Genomic DNA, 16,546 nt, shown 5'->3' with positions numbered 1-16,546 from the left:
CCGGCGCTAGCGCATCCCGCACATCCATCCATCTATCGGTTCAATGCATATTTATTTAGCACCTACTCGGTGCAAAGCTCCAGGGAGTACGCTCAGTCCTACAGACTCGGAGGAGAAAGCCGGTAATTAAACTAACACTTTAAATACATGTGCTCAATACAACACAAGCACCCGAGACTGATACCTAACCCTGGTTAGGTTTCCCGAATCTGCTGCAACAGAGCCGGGGAAGGACAGAAACCAATTATTGGTGAAATTTTCCCCGACCACCTTAAGCCCATATTCATTATCCCTCAAAGGTCTACATCAGGTATTTGTACTGGGGTCTCACTTTTCAAGGCCACAGACTGCTTCCCTGGGGATTCCAATTGAATTAAAGCAGGGTCGCTGTGCTGCGGGCTCTAGCTGAGAATTCAGCTACAGCCTGGAGTGTAAGTGTTGCAGAAAGAATGAATGAATTTCTTTACCTCTAATCCAAAACAGACTGGAATCTAGAAAGATACCTCTGCCTCCGTGGTAATGGGAATTGAACCAAGGGAAATCAGGGCCTCTTCACACTCTAAGCTAATAGAGGCTACATCCATAGGCCATAGGGAGGAGGTAGCATTAGTTTGAAGACTAAAGGACCCTTTAAGAATGTCCCTCATGGGGCTGGAGAGATGGCTCAGTGGTTAAGAGTAGCAGCTCATCCAGAGGACCCGGATTCAATTCCCAGCAAACTCTAGTTCCAGGGGATCAATCCGACACTCTCATATAGGCAAAACTGCAGTACACATGAAATAAAATAAGTGAATAATTTAAAGGTTTTTGTTTTGTTTTGTTTTTTGAGACAGGGTTTCTCTGTGGTTTTGGAGCCTGTCCTGGAACTAGCTCTTGTAGACCAGGTTGGTCTCGAACTCAGAGATCCGCCTGCCTCTGCCTCACCCTTTCTACATCTTTGCAAAAGTCAACATGTTGATTCTAACAAGAGACGGTATGGGAGAAAGACCTAGAATTGGAACAGGAGGCATTTTCCTTCTGCAGTCCACTCTTCCAAGTGGCGCGGTCGCAGACAGCATCCTCACAAGAGGCCTGAGGTTGGCGCTCAGAAAAGACGATCTACACTACTGTCTGGGACAGGATCTGAAAACTCGGCGGGCGCGACCTAGAGTCTGCACGGCTACAGAAGCTCTAGACCTTCAAACCTATTGGTTATGGCCTTGGGCAGGTACTTTTAGATTAGGGGTAGAACAGAACTGCGGCCTCACATTTTGGGAGCGATGTTTTATGGGATTTTAAATGGGTAGTCCCTGACTCCCCTCTCCCAAACTAAAACCGACTAACAATGTTGATTCCTTCTTGCCAACCTCTTCTAAGAGAATGGATGAGACGAGTGTGGGAGAACAGGTTGAAGCGCTGGAGACTGAGTGTGAAGATTCATTTGGCGGTGATTACACGGGAACTACAACTCCCACAAACCCTTGCGGCAAAACTCGCTCTCACTGGCTAGCGGAAGGACCCGCCGCTGACGCGATGCACTCGATTGCCAATAGTCTAGAGGTATTGCCGAGGGCCGAGGACCGAGGCTTCCGTTAGTTGCCCGTGAGTTCTGATTCCCCCGTCCTGTGACGTGAGCGGCCCCCGAAATTTTTATGTGTTGGGCGGGGAGGCAGAGAGTCCAAGGTATTTCTTGTCTTTTGCGGCCAGGCCTGGTGGGCGTATGGAGCCTGGGGCTGGGCGGGGAGGCCAGGAATGCAGGCGTGGGCAGAAGTTGAGGAGTACGAGGCAGATAGGGTGTGGTATGCGGGACAGTAGTTTGGGGACCAGGCTGATGTGGGTTTTAACATGTGAACGAATGAATGTAATGATGCTTCTGGTAATGTAGCCTAAAGACTATAACCTTATTTATAATAGGGTAAAGTCGCCTACGAACTTTGAGGCGTCTCAGCTAACGAAATTAAGTTCTATCACAAATCACAGTAACTGAGCTTTGTATTAATTGCAGGAGGCTCTGTAACCGGTTAATCTGTTAAGCTGTAGCCAAAACGTTGTCTTTGTCTCTCTTCTCTCGTCCTTTGGGGGAGGCAGACTGTTTCTTGTTGTTGTTATTGTGTTGTTTTGGTCTGGTTTGGCCTTTTTGAGACTGGGTACCGTTTGCAGTCTGGAACTCACTGTGTAGCCCAGATTGATCTCGGACTCGAGGCAGGGTGTGTGCTCCAGCGTTTGTGCACTCTGTGCACTTGCTTTGGACATAGTTGGAAGTCGTAACAACTTTTGTGAATTGGTTCTCTCCTGCCACTCTGTGGGAGCCAGAATATCAGACTTGTACACAAACCCCTATTAACTGCTGGACCATCTTGCTGGCTTTCTGTTTTGTTTTTTTTTTTTGTTTTTTTGTTTTTTTTTTTTGTTTTTGTGTGTGTGTGTGTGTGTTTTCTTAATGGCGATTTTTTTAATGACAAGATTTTTAATTTGGCTTTACTAACCTTAGGTCAGTGACTTCCAAATCTTTCCCCTGGTCAGAGTAAAGCAATCTGGGCTACATGAGACTGTGTCAAAAATAAGTACATTACATACTACACACCTTCCTCATCTTTGAAGCATAAGGGCCTTCTGCATCTCTGATTAATGGTTCAGCTGTCTCCCCAGCTAAGCATTTGCATGCTGTCCCTCAAGTATTCTTCAGTGCTCACCTTGCATCTGACGTCATTGCCTTTGCATCAGCTAGAGAAGCAGGTCCTACACATAGCCTTTGTTCTCTGTGGAAACAGCTGCAAACTTTGCTTCCTCTATTTTATTTTATTTTATTTATTAGTAATGGAATGCGGGGGAGTTGGAGGACATGCATACCATGGCAGATGTATCGGAGAAGATAGGACACCTTTCATGTGTTGGAATTTTCCTGTACTTCTTGGAAGGCAGGGATTGAACTCAGGTCAGCATGCTTTTGAGGCAAACACCTTTATCTGCTGAGCCATCTTCTTTTGTTTTTTTAAAGATTTATTTATTTATTATGTATACAGTATTCTCAGTATTCTGTCTGCATGTATGCCTGGAGGCCAGAAGAGGACACCAGACCTCACTACAGATGGTTGTGAACCTGTGAGCCACTATGTGGTTGCCGGGAATTGAACTCAGGAGCTTTGGTCCTGACCTTTGCTCTTAACCACTGAGCCATCTTGCTGACTCTTTGTTCACTTTATTATTGTGGCATTCAGACTCTTTTATCCCCCTCCCACTTTTGGGGAAACAAGGTCTCACTATGTAACTCTAGCTGCCTAGAAATCACACTATAAACCAGACTGGCCTCAAACTCCCAGAGATTTGACTGCCTCTGCCTCCTTTAGGACAAAGACCAAGTTACAAAGATATATTTGTAGCAAATAATATGAGCCCTTAATGTCTTGTTAATTCCTTTTGAAAAAACTTTATTATTCTTAATTTTGGGGGAGGGTGCTAGGGATTGAACCCAGAGTTTTGAGCGTTTGAGGCTGAACCGCTACCAATGACCCACATCCTTAGGTCCAGAAGGACATTTTTATATGCTGGAGATCTGTGTCTACTCATGAAGTTTGTGAATAGAAGGGAAAAGTGACTTAAAACTCTACACAAAGTTAGCTGGGCAGTGGTGGCACACATCGTTAATCCCAGGACTCGGGAGGCAGAGACACATGGATCTCTGAGTTCCAGGCCATCCTGGACTACGGAGTGAGTGCCAGGACAGCCAGGGCTACAGAGAGACTCTGTCTTGAAAAAAATCAACAAAACAAAATGGGGTTCAGCAAGATGCCTTAGCAGGTAAGGGTGACTGCTGCCAAGCCTGACAACCTGAGTTTGTATCCAGGACCCACATAGTGGAAGGAGAGAACCAACTTCTAAAAGTTGTTCCCTGACCTCTGTATGTGTGCATGTCACATGATGCAGAGGCAGGCAGATCTCCATGAGTTCAAGACCAGCCTAGTCTACAAAGCAAGTTCAGGACATCCAGAGCTACATAAAAAAAGGCCTTATCTAAAAAGAAAGAAAGAAAGAAAGAAAGAAAGAAAGAAAGAAAGAAAAGAAACAACAACAACAACCTCTCTCCCTTTCACAAGGTAATACAGGAGTTGTACCTAATCCTGTCTAGTCAGCATCATGTAACGGCACATGTAAGTCACCTTGATCCTTTTCTGTTCCCCAATTTAGCCAACAGTCCATCTAAGTCATCTCTGGGTTGAGTTTATAGGACTTGGTCAGTTTTTCCATATTTGATGCCTGCTTTGAATTCAGTTTGTGCATGTGGAAAAATACACAGATATATTATCCTAATCATTTGAAGTATGCATTGGCATTAAACACACCCACAGTGTTGTACAACCACCACAGCTATCCATCTCTGTTAATTCCTTTCATCTTTTAGAAAAAAATTTCCCTCGAGATAGGGTTTCTTATTGTGTTATATTTTTCTTTTTGCTTTTTGAGGGGCCCGCCACCCTGCTCCCTAATAAATCACATGGAGACTTATTATAAATGCTTTAGCTTGTTTCTAGCCAGCTTCTCACCTTTTGCCTCTGGGCTTTTATCTCTCTCTCTCTGTGTATACCTTCCTTACCTCTTTCTCCATGGCTTGCTGTGTGTAGCTGGGCCCTGATGTCCTCCTCCTCTCAGAGTTCTCCTTCTATGTATACTCTCTGCCTGCCAGCCCCGCCTATCCTTGCTCCTGCCTCACTATTGGTCGTTCATCTCTTTATTAGACCATCAGGTGTTTCAGACAGGCACAGTAACACAGCTTCACAGAGTTAAACAAATGCAGCGTAAACAAAAGTCACACACCTGAAAATAATATTCCCCAACAGTTTCTCTGTGTTGCCCTGGCTCTCCTGGAACTTGGACTGTAGCCATAGATCAGGCTGGCCTTGAACCCCTGGTGTTGGAATTAAAGGATGTACACCTTGCAGAGCTGAAACTTTATTTGGGGGTGGGGTTTGAGACAGGGTTTCTTTGTGTAGCGTTGTGGTCCTGGAACTTGCTTTGTAGACCAGGCTGGCCTTGAACTCCCAGACATCCTCCTGCCTCTACCTCCCAAGCCCTGGGATTAAAAGTATGCGCCACCACTGCCTGGCAACAACTAAAAACCTTTATCTAGTGTGCTTCTTTAGTAAATACCTGGATGTGAGGAGATGGGAATCTCAGTGCGAAAGTTGATGCTTTACATTATTGTAAAGAATTGCTGGAGAAAAAAAAAAGAATTGCTGCAAAGAGCAGAGCCAACCGAGGATGTAGACATTCCTTGGAAATTATAGAGAGCTGTGTGGGTGTGATGAAGAGGAAATCACACAGCGATTCCTGAGTACCATTCAGGAAAGAGGTAAAAGCCACTGTTAAAGAACTGAGGAAGTAAGTGCTAATAAAGCCAGAAGTGTGGATATCATTGATTTGACATGACGGGGAAACTGGATAATAGGCTTTCCCTAACTTGTAATATTTAATTAAACATCTCCTAACTTGAAAGTGCCAGAAATAACTGGATACGGTCCTCACACCTTTAACCCCAGCACTTGGAAGGTTGAGGTAGGAGGATCACTAAGAGTTTGAGGCCAACCTGGGTTACATAGTGAGTTCCAGGTAAGCATGGGCTAGAATGAGACTCAGTCTCAAAGCAGTCGAGTAAAAGATAGGGACTGGCAAGATGGCTCAGAGGGTAAGGGTGCTTGCTACCAAGCCTGAAGATCTGAGTTTGGTCCCCAGAGCCCACACGGTACAAAAAAGAATGGACTCACTACTTGTCCTATGACCTCTGTGCACTTGAGCGCATGGCACACATACATAAACTGAGACCTACATTTGTTTGTTTCCTGTTGCTGCTATGACCATATCCCTGGTGATTTAAAGCAACACAATATTATCATCTTACATATCTGTAAGTTATAAGCCCAGTGTGGAGCAATCTTTCAGACTGAGATACATAAACCCTCAAATAAATAAATAAATAAATAAATAAATAAATAAATAAATAGTGCTTTTTAAAAAATTAAAAGAGATGGGTGGTGGTGGCATACACCTTTGATTCCAGCACTGGGGAGGCAGAGACAGACAACTCTTAGAGGCCAGCCTGATCTACAAAGCAAGTTCCAAGACAACAAAGGCTACACAGAGAGACCCTGTCTCAGCCCCCAGCCACCAGAGTTTAAAAGGGTTCTAAAGATAATGTGTGGTTTATAGTACGTGCTGCGTACAGAGGACCTGGCTTTGCTTCCAGCATCCACGTGATGATAGCGCCAGTTCAAAGGGATCTGATATCGTCTGGCCTCCTCAGGTATTAGACACATCTACATGCATCCAAACAAATTCTCACACACATAAGATGAATATATCTTAAAAAATAGAGAAATGGAAAGCAAGGAAAAAACTATAAATACCAGGATAAACTCTAAATTGTGTGTGTGTGTGTGTGTGTGTGTGTGTGTGTGTGTGGTTTGAACCAGGGTCTCACTATGTTACAGGCTGGCCTGGAACTCACGATATAGACTTGGGGTTAAAAGTATGCACCACCATAGTGGGCAATTTTGCTGTATTTCTAACAGTTCTACATATTAATTATTTTTTGTGCCATACCAGGGATTTAAGCTATGGCTTCACACAATACAGGCTCTGTCATTGAGCAATGTCTCCAGCTCAGTATCTTCTAATATCCATTCCATATTCAGATTTCTCCAGTTCTAAAAATACTCCTTTTTCCCCTCCCCCCAAACACTTCTTTCTCGATAGTTTTCTTTTCAGACATTGCTCATAATGCTCACTTTGGCATGATGGTCTCTTCATTTGCAAGTTGCTCTTCTGTATCCCAGTAACTTTAGGTTGTGCAGGGTCCTGCCTACTGTGGAATCTAACTTCTGCATTTGCATGACTGTTCTTTCTGGGTGGAACTTTCCTTCCCCTCTCCCCTCTCTTTTGAGACACAGCCCCACTCTACAGAACTAGCTGGCCTGGAACTCACTATGTGGACCAGGTTGGTCTCAAGCTCACCCAGCTCCTCCTGCTTCAGCCTCCTGAGTGCTGGCATTAAAGGTCTGTGTCACTCCGTCCTTCTGTAACTCTCCTTCTTAATGCTTTCAGAGAGCCTTAACTGAAAGGATGGAGTTGGGGAATGGAAAACTGCTTAGGACCGGACTGAACTCACTGAATCAGGCGGTGCATCCAACTCACGGCCTTGCCTGGACTGATGGGAATCGAGTGATCCTGACTGATTTGCGGCTTCAGAGGGGAGAGGCCAAGTTTGGGGACTCCCAGGTCATTGGAAAATTCGAATATGTGTGTGGGGTTTCCTGGGCCCCCGTCAGCGTAGCTCACATACCCACTCTGCTCGCCATCCAGCACAAGAAGCATGTCGCCGTGTGGCAGCTGTGTCCCAGCACTTCGGGTTCCAGCAAATGGCAGATGTCTCAGACCTCTGAAATCCGAGAATCCCTCCCAATCCTTCCTCAGGGCTGCCTGTGGCACCCGAGAGATGCTGTCCTGACTGTGTTGACGGCGCAGGATGTTTCCGTTTTCCCTAACATTCACTGCGACGGTTGCAGAGTGAAAGTGGACATCAACACCAAGGGCCGAATTTACTGTGCCTGTTGGACCCTGGATGGCCAGCGGCTGGTGGTGGCAGTAGACAGCAGCCTTCATTCTTATATGTGGGACAGCTCTCAGAGGTCTCTCCAGAGCTGCTCCTTCTGCCCAGTGCTCCAAGTGGGCCGCTCCATTCGCTCCATCGCAGCCACCGAGGACTCACAGGTTGCTATAGCCACTGAGCTTCCACTCCATAAGCTTTGTAGCTTAAATGCGGCTGAAGCCTTTGCTGTCCCACCCAACGGTGAAGATGCTGGCGTGCGCTCTTTTCCTGTCGGGGAAATGCCCCCTGGGGAAATGAATTCTGGAGTGATGGTCTCTCCCTTTTCAGATCCTCTGGATCTGACTCACATCCACTTCAACCCATCTCCAGTTGAGGAGAGTTCTCTTGTTTGTGTCAGAAAAACTGACTACGTGACAGGTACAGGCCAGGACTCTTCACACTTGATCTTGGTAACCTTTAAGAAAGCAATTACCATGACAAAAAAGGTTGCCATTCCAGGCATTCTGGCTCCTGATTTGATAGCATTTAACCTGCCAGCACAGCTAGTGGCTGTGGCTTCCAATACCTGTAACATCATTTTGATCTATTCCACCATTCCATCCTCTATGCCAAACATCCAGCAGATTCAGTTAGAGAGTAACGAAAGACCAAAAGGCGTATGCTTCCTAACAGACAGATTTTTATTAATTTCTGTAGGGAAACAAAAGCCCACTGAGACTACATTTCTTCCTTCCTCAGAATCTGATCAGTATGCTGTTCGCCTGGTAGTTAGAGAGGTAACATTGGGAAGAGAATCTTCTGGAACGCCTGCTGAAAGTCAGGACGCTTATTCTGCCTTCAACACTCTGTTGAATAAAGTAGACAGAGAAAAGTTTCTTGAGAGCCTTTCGCCGGGCTTGAGTCCCCTGAGCTCAGGACTCTTGCTGACAGCTAACACCAGTACTCAGGGTGGGAGGTCTGGAAGAGCCCTTATTCAGGAGATTACAAGTCCCTCGTCCCCTCTGTCCTGCGATTCCATTGTACGAGAAACCCCTCACACATCCTCCTGGCTTTGGCCCGGATTGCCTAGACCCAGCAGGACACCAGACCATACCAGCACCTCAGAGCCAAATTTACCTCAAACACAGAACTTAGAAAAAGAAAAGGAAACTTGCCCACACTCCAGGGAGCTGGAAGTTCTATCTAGGCACCTGGCTGGAATGCAGCAGTGCCTTTTTGAACTCATGGATTTTCTACACAAGGAAAAGCGGTTCTCTCCAATGTATCCACTCTCTCAGGACCCTCCCTATGTTCACCTCATTTACCAGGTAATGTCTCCTTTGAGGAACTTCCACTATGCAGGAAGCTCTTGACTCCAGGGGATTTTGCCACAAACATTGTAAGGAGGGGAGCTCTGAGCAAAGCCCAGTGACCTGCGTGTACTGTGTTACAGGCAAGCTCACACAGCTTTGTACAGTTGGTTGGATGTGAGCTACCAAAAGTGCACACACCAAGGTTTAGTGCGATTTTATCATATCTTTGGTGTGGAATTAATGATTGTACTCTGGTGAGTTATGTTTAGGAAAACAATAGGCTTAATTGTGTCATTTCATCATGAAAACCTTTTCCATATGTGTGTGTGAGAGAGATCATTTACAATGTTTTTATCCCTACACATGCACATGCAAATACATCTCCATGGGAGTGTTGTGGCTGTTGTTTGTATTTTTGAGACAGGGTTTTATTTCTGTATCCCTGGCTATCTTGGAACTCACTCTGGAGACCAGACTGCCCTTGAACTCAGAGATCCACCTGCCTCTGCCTTTGAAGTCCTGAGATTAAAGGTGAGCGCCACTACTGCCTCCCACATTTGCCTCTGTACATATGGAGTCGAGCACAGATCCCTGTGAACATAGATACATACAGTACTGGGGAGTGCTTTATAACAGTGGGGTCATGGGGTACACTGTACCTCAAGCTGAGTACGCATGCTTACTCAGCTTCATTTTCTGTTGGGCACCTCAAATAATGCTAAAATAGTTTGTTTATTCATAGGATTAGTACCTTTATTTTTGTTGGATTAGTTACTATCTTGAGGAAGCTGGGCACCTTTCTCCCTCCTGCATGTGATTTCATCCACTGAGGACGCTGTGGTTACAGGGATCATTTGAGCCCAGAAGTCTGGGGCCAGGAGTATGAACTGAATTAGACCCTATCTCAAAACAAACAAAAGTCCTACTTTTTATAAAGGTGAATATCAAACATAAATGACTACATGTTTAGATATCTCTTTAGACATGAAGATTCCCAGATTGAAAGTATTTCTGTTCTTTTTTTTAAAGATTTTTTTTTAATTAATGATGTATATAGTGTTCTGTCTGCATGTATCCCTGCCTGCCAGAAGAGGGCAGCAGATCTCATTACAGATGGTGGTGAGCTATCATGTGGTTGCTGGGAATTGAACTGAGAACCTCTGGAAGAACAGCCAGTGCTCTTTACCTCTGAGCCATCTCTCCAGCCCAGTACTTCTGTTCTTGAGCATTTCAGAGAAGGGATAATCAGCCTGTGTAGAGAAAGTCTGTGTAGTCAAGGTCATCATGGCGTGAGTTTGAAACTCACAAAAGAGTATAATGATAATGTAGAAAGCAAAGTGCGTTAGACACATGGCTGCTTTATAGCACTTTTCCATGTCAAATATTCATTTTTTAAAAGATCTGTTTATTATATATACAGTGTTTTGCCTGCATGGTCACCTTCACGCCAGATGAGGGCGCCAGATCTCATTACAGGTGGTTGTGAGCCACCATGTGGTTGCTGGGAATTGAACTCAGGACCTCTAGAAGAGCAGCCAGTGCTCTTATCCACTGAGCCATCTCTCTAGCTGGGCAAATATTAATTGTATAAAGTAATGGGTTTCGCCGGGCAGTGGTGGTGCACACCTTTAATCCCAGCACTTGGGAGGCAGAGGCAGGCAGATCTCTGTGAGTTTGATGCCAGCCTGGTCTACAAGAGGTAGTTCCAGGACAGCTAGGGCTGTTACACAGAGAAACCCTGTCTCAAAAAACCAAGAAAAAAAAATTAAAATAATGGGTTTCATTATGACTCATTTTAAGCCTTCATTGAATTCACCCCTTTCCCTCCCCTTCCCTGATCCCCAATATCTTCCTATGATAGTCCCTTCTGTTTGTGTGTCACCCTCCGGGTTCCACATATGAGAGAAAGTATGGTGCTTCTCAGAGTCTGACTTATTCCACAAACCAGCCAGCCAGGTCATTTGTAACATGGTTCTCCAAGTACTTAGGAAGACACTATTCCAAATAATAATCAGGAGTTATGGATAGATGGTAACTTTTATCTACTGTGTGTTTGTATATAATGTGTATGTGTGAGATGGGCATGCATGTAGAGATCAGAGCACAACTTTCAAGAATCAGAAGCCAAGTGTGATGGCATATACCTGTGATCTTAGCACTGAGAAGGTTGATGTCTGTGAGTTCAAGTCCAGCCTGGGCTACAGAGTGAGTTTCAGGCCAGCCAGAACTATACAGTGAGACTCTGTCTTAAAACAAAAAAGTTAGTCCTCTCCTTCCACCTTTGGTTCTAGGAATCAAACTTGGGTTATCATAACCTAAATGGCAAGTGCTTTTCACCACTGATCCATCTTACTGGCCTGATGATTTAGTAATGAAACTTTTACTGTGATGAAACACCATGACCAAAGCAGACTGGTGAGGAAAGTGTTTCTTCACTCACAATTCCACATCGCTGTTCATCAGAAGGAGTGAGGGCAGGAACTTAAGCAGGACAGGAACCTGGAGGCAGGACCTGATGCAGAGGCCATGGAGGGGTGCTGCTTACTGGCTTTCTCCTCATGACTTGCAAAACCTACTCTTAAAGAACCCAGGACCAGCTGCCCAGGGATGGCACCACCCACAATGGTCTGGCCCTTCCCCCATCAATCTCTAATTAAGAAAATGACCTACAGGCTTGTGCACACCCTGCTCTTATGGAGGCATTTTCTCAGTTAAGGTTCCCTCCTCTCTGAGCACCATACCTTGTGCCAAGTTGCCATAAAACCAACCAAACACTGGCCCTAGAAGTAAATTTTTTATTCTGTGTTCATAATTGTGTTTTTAGGCTTATGTCTTAAAGTAGAACTATAACAATTTAAACAATTTAAAGATAAAATAGGTATATTTTAAATCACTTAAAAGACTTCACTCTTTCATGGCTTAAAAAAAAATTTGTGTTTTGAGGTAGACTCTCACTGTGTAACATTGTCTGTCTTCAACTCGCTCTGTAACCTTAAAGTTTGCCCTGCAACCCCAGAGCTGGATCTAGCATGGGCGCCATCACTCCCGGCTCCCTCAATGTTGGTCTTAAGAAATGTCATTGTAGCTGAGCAGTGGTGGTGCACGCCTTTAATCCCATCACTCAGGAAGCAGAGGCAGGCAGATCTCTGTGAGTTTGAGGACAGCCTGTTCTATAAGAGCTAGTTCTAGGACAGGCACCAAAAGCTACAGAGAAACCCTGTCTCAAAAAAAAACGATAGATAGATAGGTAGATAGATAGATAGATAAATAGATAAGAAAAAAGAAATGTCATTCATTACATTGCTCTTACCATCAATTAACCATTTTTACTTTTCCTTGAAGAAACCTTCTGTGGGTCCTGCTGAAGAAAGAGCCGTGCTTCTCTGTGATGGCAAACTGAGGCTCAGCACTGTCCAGCAGATGTTTGGCCTCTATCTCGTTGAAATGCTGCACAGTAAGTTAGCACCAGAGCACCCTCTTCCTCTCCCGGCTATTTTGACTTCAGGAATGGAAATGATGCTGTCCAACCTTTCAGTGATTCAATAACCAATTAATAAGTTATGATTAATTGCCTACTATGTACCCAGGCCTATTAGAGAAACTACAGCCCATTGAAAATGAGTCCTTTCCTGAGGGAACTTACACCCAACTGGGGAAATCCTCACTTTTTTAAAAGTAGAATGGATTTTAAAAGAAAAGGTAGGACTGAGTTCAGGGCAGTTGGTAGCAGTGTGCCTGCTGCAGTCAGGTACAGCCTTACAGAAGCCCTGCAGTGTTGCCTGGAGGAGCTGACATCCCTGTGCAGAAGAGCCCCGCCTGATGCCTTAGTGATCACTTGTGGGACATGGCTGTTTTATTATGCCTCGTTTTTATAACAGTAGCCACCACACTGAACACAAGACATTTTGTTTTCTTTTAACATTTTTCTGTTTTGACAGATACATTTATAATATGGCTTTGCAATTGTCATTTTTAACAGATAGGTTAACATTACTTTGGAGATATTCCATTTTTACTTCATATTTTCTTGATTGTTAGATTTTAGTTTAGTTTAAAATTTATTATTATCACTATTATTTGTTTTATGTGTTTGCCTGCAAATTTATCTGAGAACTAGATGCATTCTGTACCTATGTAGGCTAGAAGAGGGCATTAAGTTCCCTGTGACTGGTGTTACAGAGTTAGCCTTTATGAATTTGCTAGGAATTTAACCCTGGTTCTCTGGAAGAATAGCTTAGCTGCTGAACCATCACTCCAATTCCATTTTTATTTTACATGTATGAGTATTTTGTCTACATATGTATCTATACACCATGAGTACACTGTGACCTAGGAGACAAGAAGAAGGTATTGGATCCCATCTTCCATTCTCGGTAGGCAGTGTGTGCTCACCATGCGTATACACACGTGCATACATACAGGGAAATCACTCATACCTGTAAAATACTGTATACACATTTAGGTCATTTCAATGTATTCACCATTATAAATAACACTAAGAAAAATCACCCTACATATTTGTCTGTTAGTTTTGGGAATGTATATTTTTCAGAAGTAAAATCACATGTTCTCTGAGACTTCAAGGAACCAGAGAAGATCCAAATACGTGCCATACTTGTGGCCCCAGGGCAAACCCCAGGGTTTTCTAGGTCACTATTCTTCTATTCGCCTCACCCCCCTTGAATAGCTACAGTTGGTACTAATATATAGAATAAAAAAGTTCCTCGGTTGGATGGATCTTCATGAAGTTTCTGGAGACCCTAGCGAGCATCCTAATATGTACAGCAAGCATCCTAATATGTACAGATGTGCGCCCACACACCTGTATGCCTAGCACCATGTGATGCTGGGCTGGGCTGGGCTGGGCTGGGCTGAGCTGGGGAGACGGCTCAGTGGGTGAGGAAGAGCACTGGCAGGTCTTCTGGGGAACCCAGGTTCAATTCCCAGCACTCTCAACTGTCTGTAGCTTCTGTTACTGCCTGTTCCAGAGGATCCGACACCCTCATACAGATGTACATGCAGGCAAAACACCAATGTGTACACAAAATAAAAATAATAATTTATAAATGTCAGTCCTAGGCTGGGGAGATGGCTCAGTGGTTAAGAGCACTGACTTCTCTACCAGAGGACCCGGGTTCAATTCCCAGCACCCACATGGCAGCTCACAACTGTCTACAACTCCAGTTCCAGCATACTCAACACCCTCATATAGACATACATGCAGGCAAAACACCATCACACATAAAATACATGGTTAAAAAATAAATAGATGTCAGTCCAGAGGAAAACTGTTACGTTTTTAGCTTTGAGTGCCCCCCTTCCTGAGCTGCCATGTGACCTGACCCTGAGCACAACTCCATCCTTTCATCTTCATATTTCCTGACGTGTTAGATGGTGGGGTTTATGATGGGGTTTGATATCAGCCCTGTATCTCATTTCTGAAAAGTTATCCCTGATGTGGTGGTGTGCACCTACGGTCGCAGCACTGAGGCCGAGTCATGAGTACCAGTGTGAGGCCAGCCTTGGGCTGCGTGGTGCCAGAGCAGCCACAGCTGCAGAGCCAGACTTCACAGTAGTGGCCAGACCTGTTTGCAGTTACATGGTGATCCTTCTAGAACCGTGGGGTCCCCTAAGCTGCTGTGCATTTGTTTGCTCTGTAGATTCCCATTGGATCCTCCTCTCTGCCGACAGCCAAGGTTTCATCCCATTGACTTTCGCAGCCTCCCAGACGGTCGTGGTGAGAGATGGCAGCCTGTCCAAGCCAGAGCTGGCTAGGGGCTCTCCTTCTCACAATCGGGATCCCATTCTGCCACCTGGAGGCTTTGGAGACCTTGCCACACAGAACGCAGATACTGCTGGCTGTTTCAGCAGTGTGGCCTGAGGGCTGTATCTGCTCCACCAGCTTCCCTAGGACTGCGGACTGCTGGGCAGCAGGGCGAGTGCTTGCTTGTGTGCTCCTGACTGTGCCACTTGGAGGACAGAATTCCAAGAACAAAACCATACTGTGTCACCATGTGGATTGTATCCTACAACATTTCTCCAAGGCCTTGCTTCCCTGAAGCTGGGTTCAGACTGCCTGGAGCGAGTGCATCATGGGATACTCTGGTGCAGTGGTAGGCCTTTGCCTTGCTTTAAATGTGCAGGTGAGGAGAGCCACTGGGGAGCCTGTGCTTCAACACAGCCTTTTAACCCATTCCCCAGGCAGCAGGAAACCATTGCAGAGGAAGTCAGAGACCCGCTTCACCCTCAGGACTGCCTGGATCAGGAGGATCAGTTCAGAGGATGGCCTCCCTCCCTGGATTTAAAACCAACTTTTTTTTTTTTTTGATTTTTCGAGACAGGGTTTCTCCGTAGCTTTTGGTTCCTGTCCTGGAACTAGCTCTTGTAGACCAGGCTGGCCTCGAACTCACAGAGATCCGCCTGCCTCTGCCTCCCGAGTGCTGGGATTAAAGGCGTGCGCCACCACCGCCCGGCTAAAACCAACTTTTTTGAGTCCGTTGACAATTCTAGCCAATAAGGTCCAGATATTGCTTAAAAAAAAAAAAAGTGCTGTGGGCAACAAAATAAGATAAAATAAAATGTTAAGATTTGACCCCCTCTGGCCTCCGCCTGATTGTGTGCCATTGCCCACCTGGTGAGACCCACACCTTGTTTTCTTACCTTTGCCACTGATGATTTTCTCCTTGAGATGTGTTGATTTATTTTCCAATTTGAGGATCACAAAAATTTCTCATTTTCCCTCCCAGCAATCAGCCTTCTTGGTTAACTTTTCATTTGTTTGTTGCGGAAGTAAGGGCTTAGACCTTACTCCAGAGGTAAGGCTCTCGCTCGCACTGAGCTGTGTACCTCTGGCCCAGCTTCCCACTTAACTTTGCTATTTCTCTTCTAATTCCTTCAGACCCTAAGAGACCAGCATAGAATCACAGAGTATTTCAAAAAGTTGAACACTTCACAAAATCCAAACGAGCTCTAAAGCGCATCAGTCTGTGCATACTCAATAAGGTGCCCTTAGTACGCGGGGAAGAGCCTGACCCCTGCAGCCGGACCCTCGCAGCGTCAGGCAGTGTCCCCCGTGTCAATCACGCCCGGCAGGCAGATTGATGAGGGTTGGAAGTGCAGATACATTGTTTCAGCCATGGAGGCTCCATTAACACATATACCCCCCTCCTTTTCCCTTTAAAATTACCCAGAGAGGAAATAGCTTGTGCCTTGGGGGACTCCTGTCCGTCTGCTGCAGTTTCTGAAGATGGAGCTGGGCTAGGAGAGAGGCGAAGGCCTGTTTTGTGGTTTGGATGCCTTAGACGACTGCTGGGATAATGGACGGGAAGGCCGCGCGTCTGTAATCAGCGGCCTAGAGAGTGGTGGCTGAGGGGCAGCAGGCCTGGCTCCAGCGGCAGAGAAAGTGTCTGGGGTGTCATGAAATCACTGCTATTATGGATCCTAAGGAGAGGAACTAGGGGAACCTGAGTAAGGATCAATGTGAAGGCCTCGAGATGTACTTATAATCACCATTTCTTAGGGCGGAACACTCAGAATGACTCTCAAGTGGAATCTCAAATATCGGCCGAGGCTGTCAGAATGTTCTAATGGTACGGTCTCTGTGAGAATCGCTGGTGTAGAGAAGTGTTCTGCATCTGCACGTGCATAAGTATCCTCTTGGTTTTTCTTTTCGAGA

General features: G+C 45.3%; 1 protein-coding gene across 2 annotated transcripts; it reads left to right on the top strand.

Annotated features, from left to right (window-relative positions):
- Window positions 1-1,546: 1,546 nt before the first annotated feature.
- LOC121442755 (WD repeat and coiled coil containing) lies at window positions 1,547-15,512 on the top strand. Of its 2 annotated transcripts, none has more exons than XM_041644363.1 (4): window positions 1,547-1,581; window positions 7,075-8,886; window positions 12,214-12,325; window positions 14,532-15,512. In XM_041644363.1, exons 2-4 carry the CDS (start codon window positions 7,093-7,095, stop codon window positions 14,750-14,752), a joined length of 2,127 nt encoding a protein of 708 aa, XP_041500297.1. In that variant the 5' UTR covers window positions 1,547-1,581; window positions 7,075-7,092; the 3' UTR covers window positions 14,753-15,512. The 2 variants fall into 2 exon arrangements, with proteins under 2 accessions (XP_041500297.1, XP_041500286.1); XM_041644352.1 differs by having other exon boundaries at window positions 1,554-1,662.
- Window positions 15,513-16,546: the final 1,034 nt, after the last annotated feature.

This window comes from Microtus oregoni, unplaced genomic scaffold, assembly GCF_018167655.1.
Source record: "Microtus oregoni isolate MIOR12 unplaced genomic scaffold, Mior012 000002F_ref0000024, whole genome shotgun sequence".
Lineage (NCBI taxonomy): Eukaryota > Metazoa > Chordata > Mammalia > Rodentia > Cricetidae > Microtus > Microtus oregoni.
This window is presented reverse-complemented; position numbering and strand designations above follow the sequence as displayed.

Bases quoted from the DNA above. Each gene is read 5' to 3' on its own strand.
- LOC121442755 (XM_041644363.1), top strand. From the start codon at position 7,093: ATGGAGTTGGGGAATGGAAAACTGCTTAGGACCGGACTGAACTCACTG. The intron at 8,887-12,213 runs GTAATGTCTCCT...TTTTCCTTGAAG, and splicing joins ATGTTCACCTCATTTACCAG to AAACCTTCTGTGGGTCCTGC. The intron at 12,326-14,531 runs GTAAGTTAGCAC...TTTGCTCTGTAG, and splicing joins TCTCGTTGAAATGCTGCACA to ATTCCCATTGGATCCTCCTC.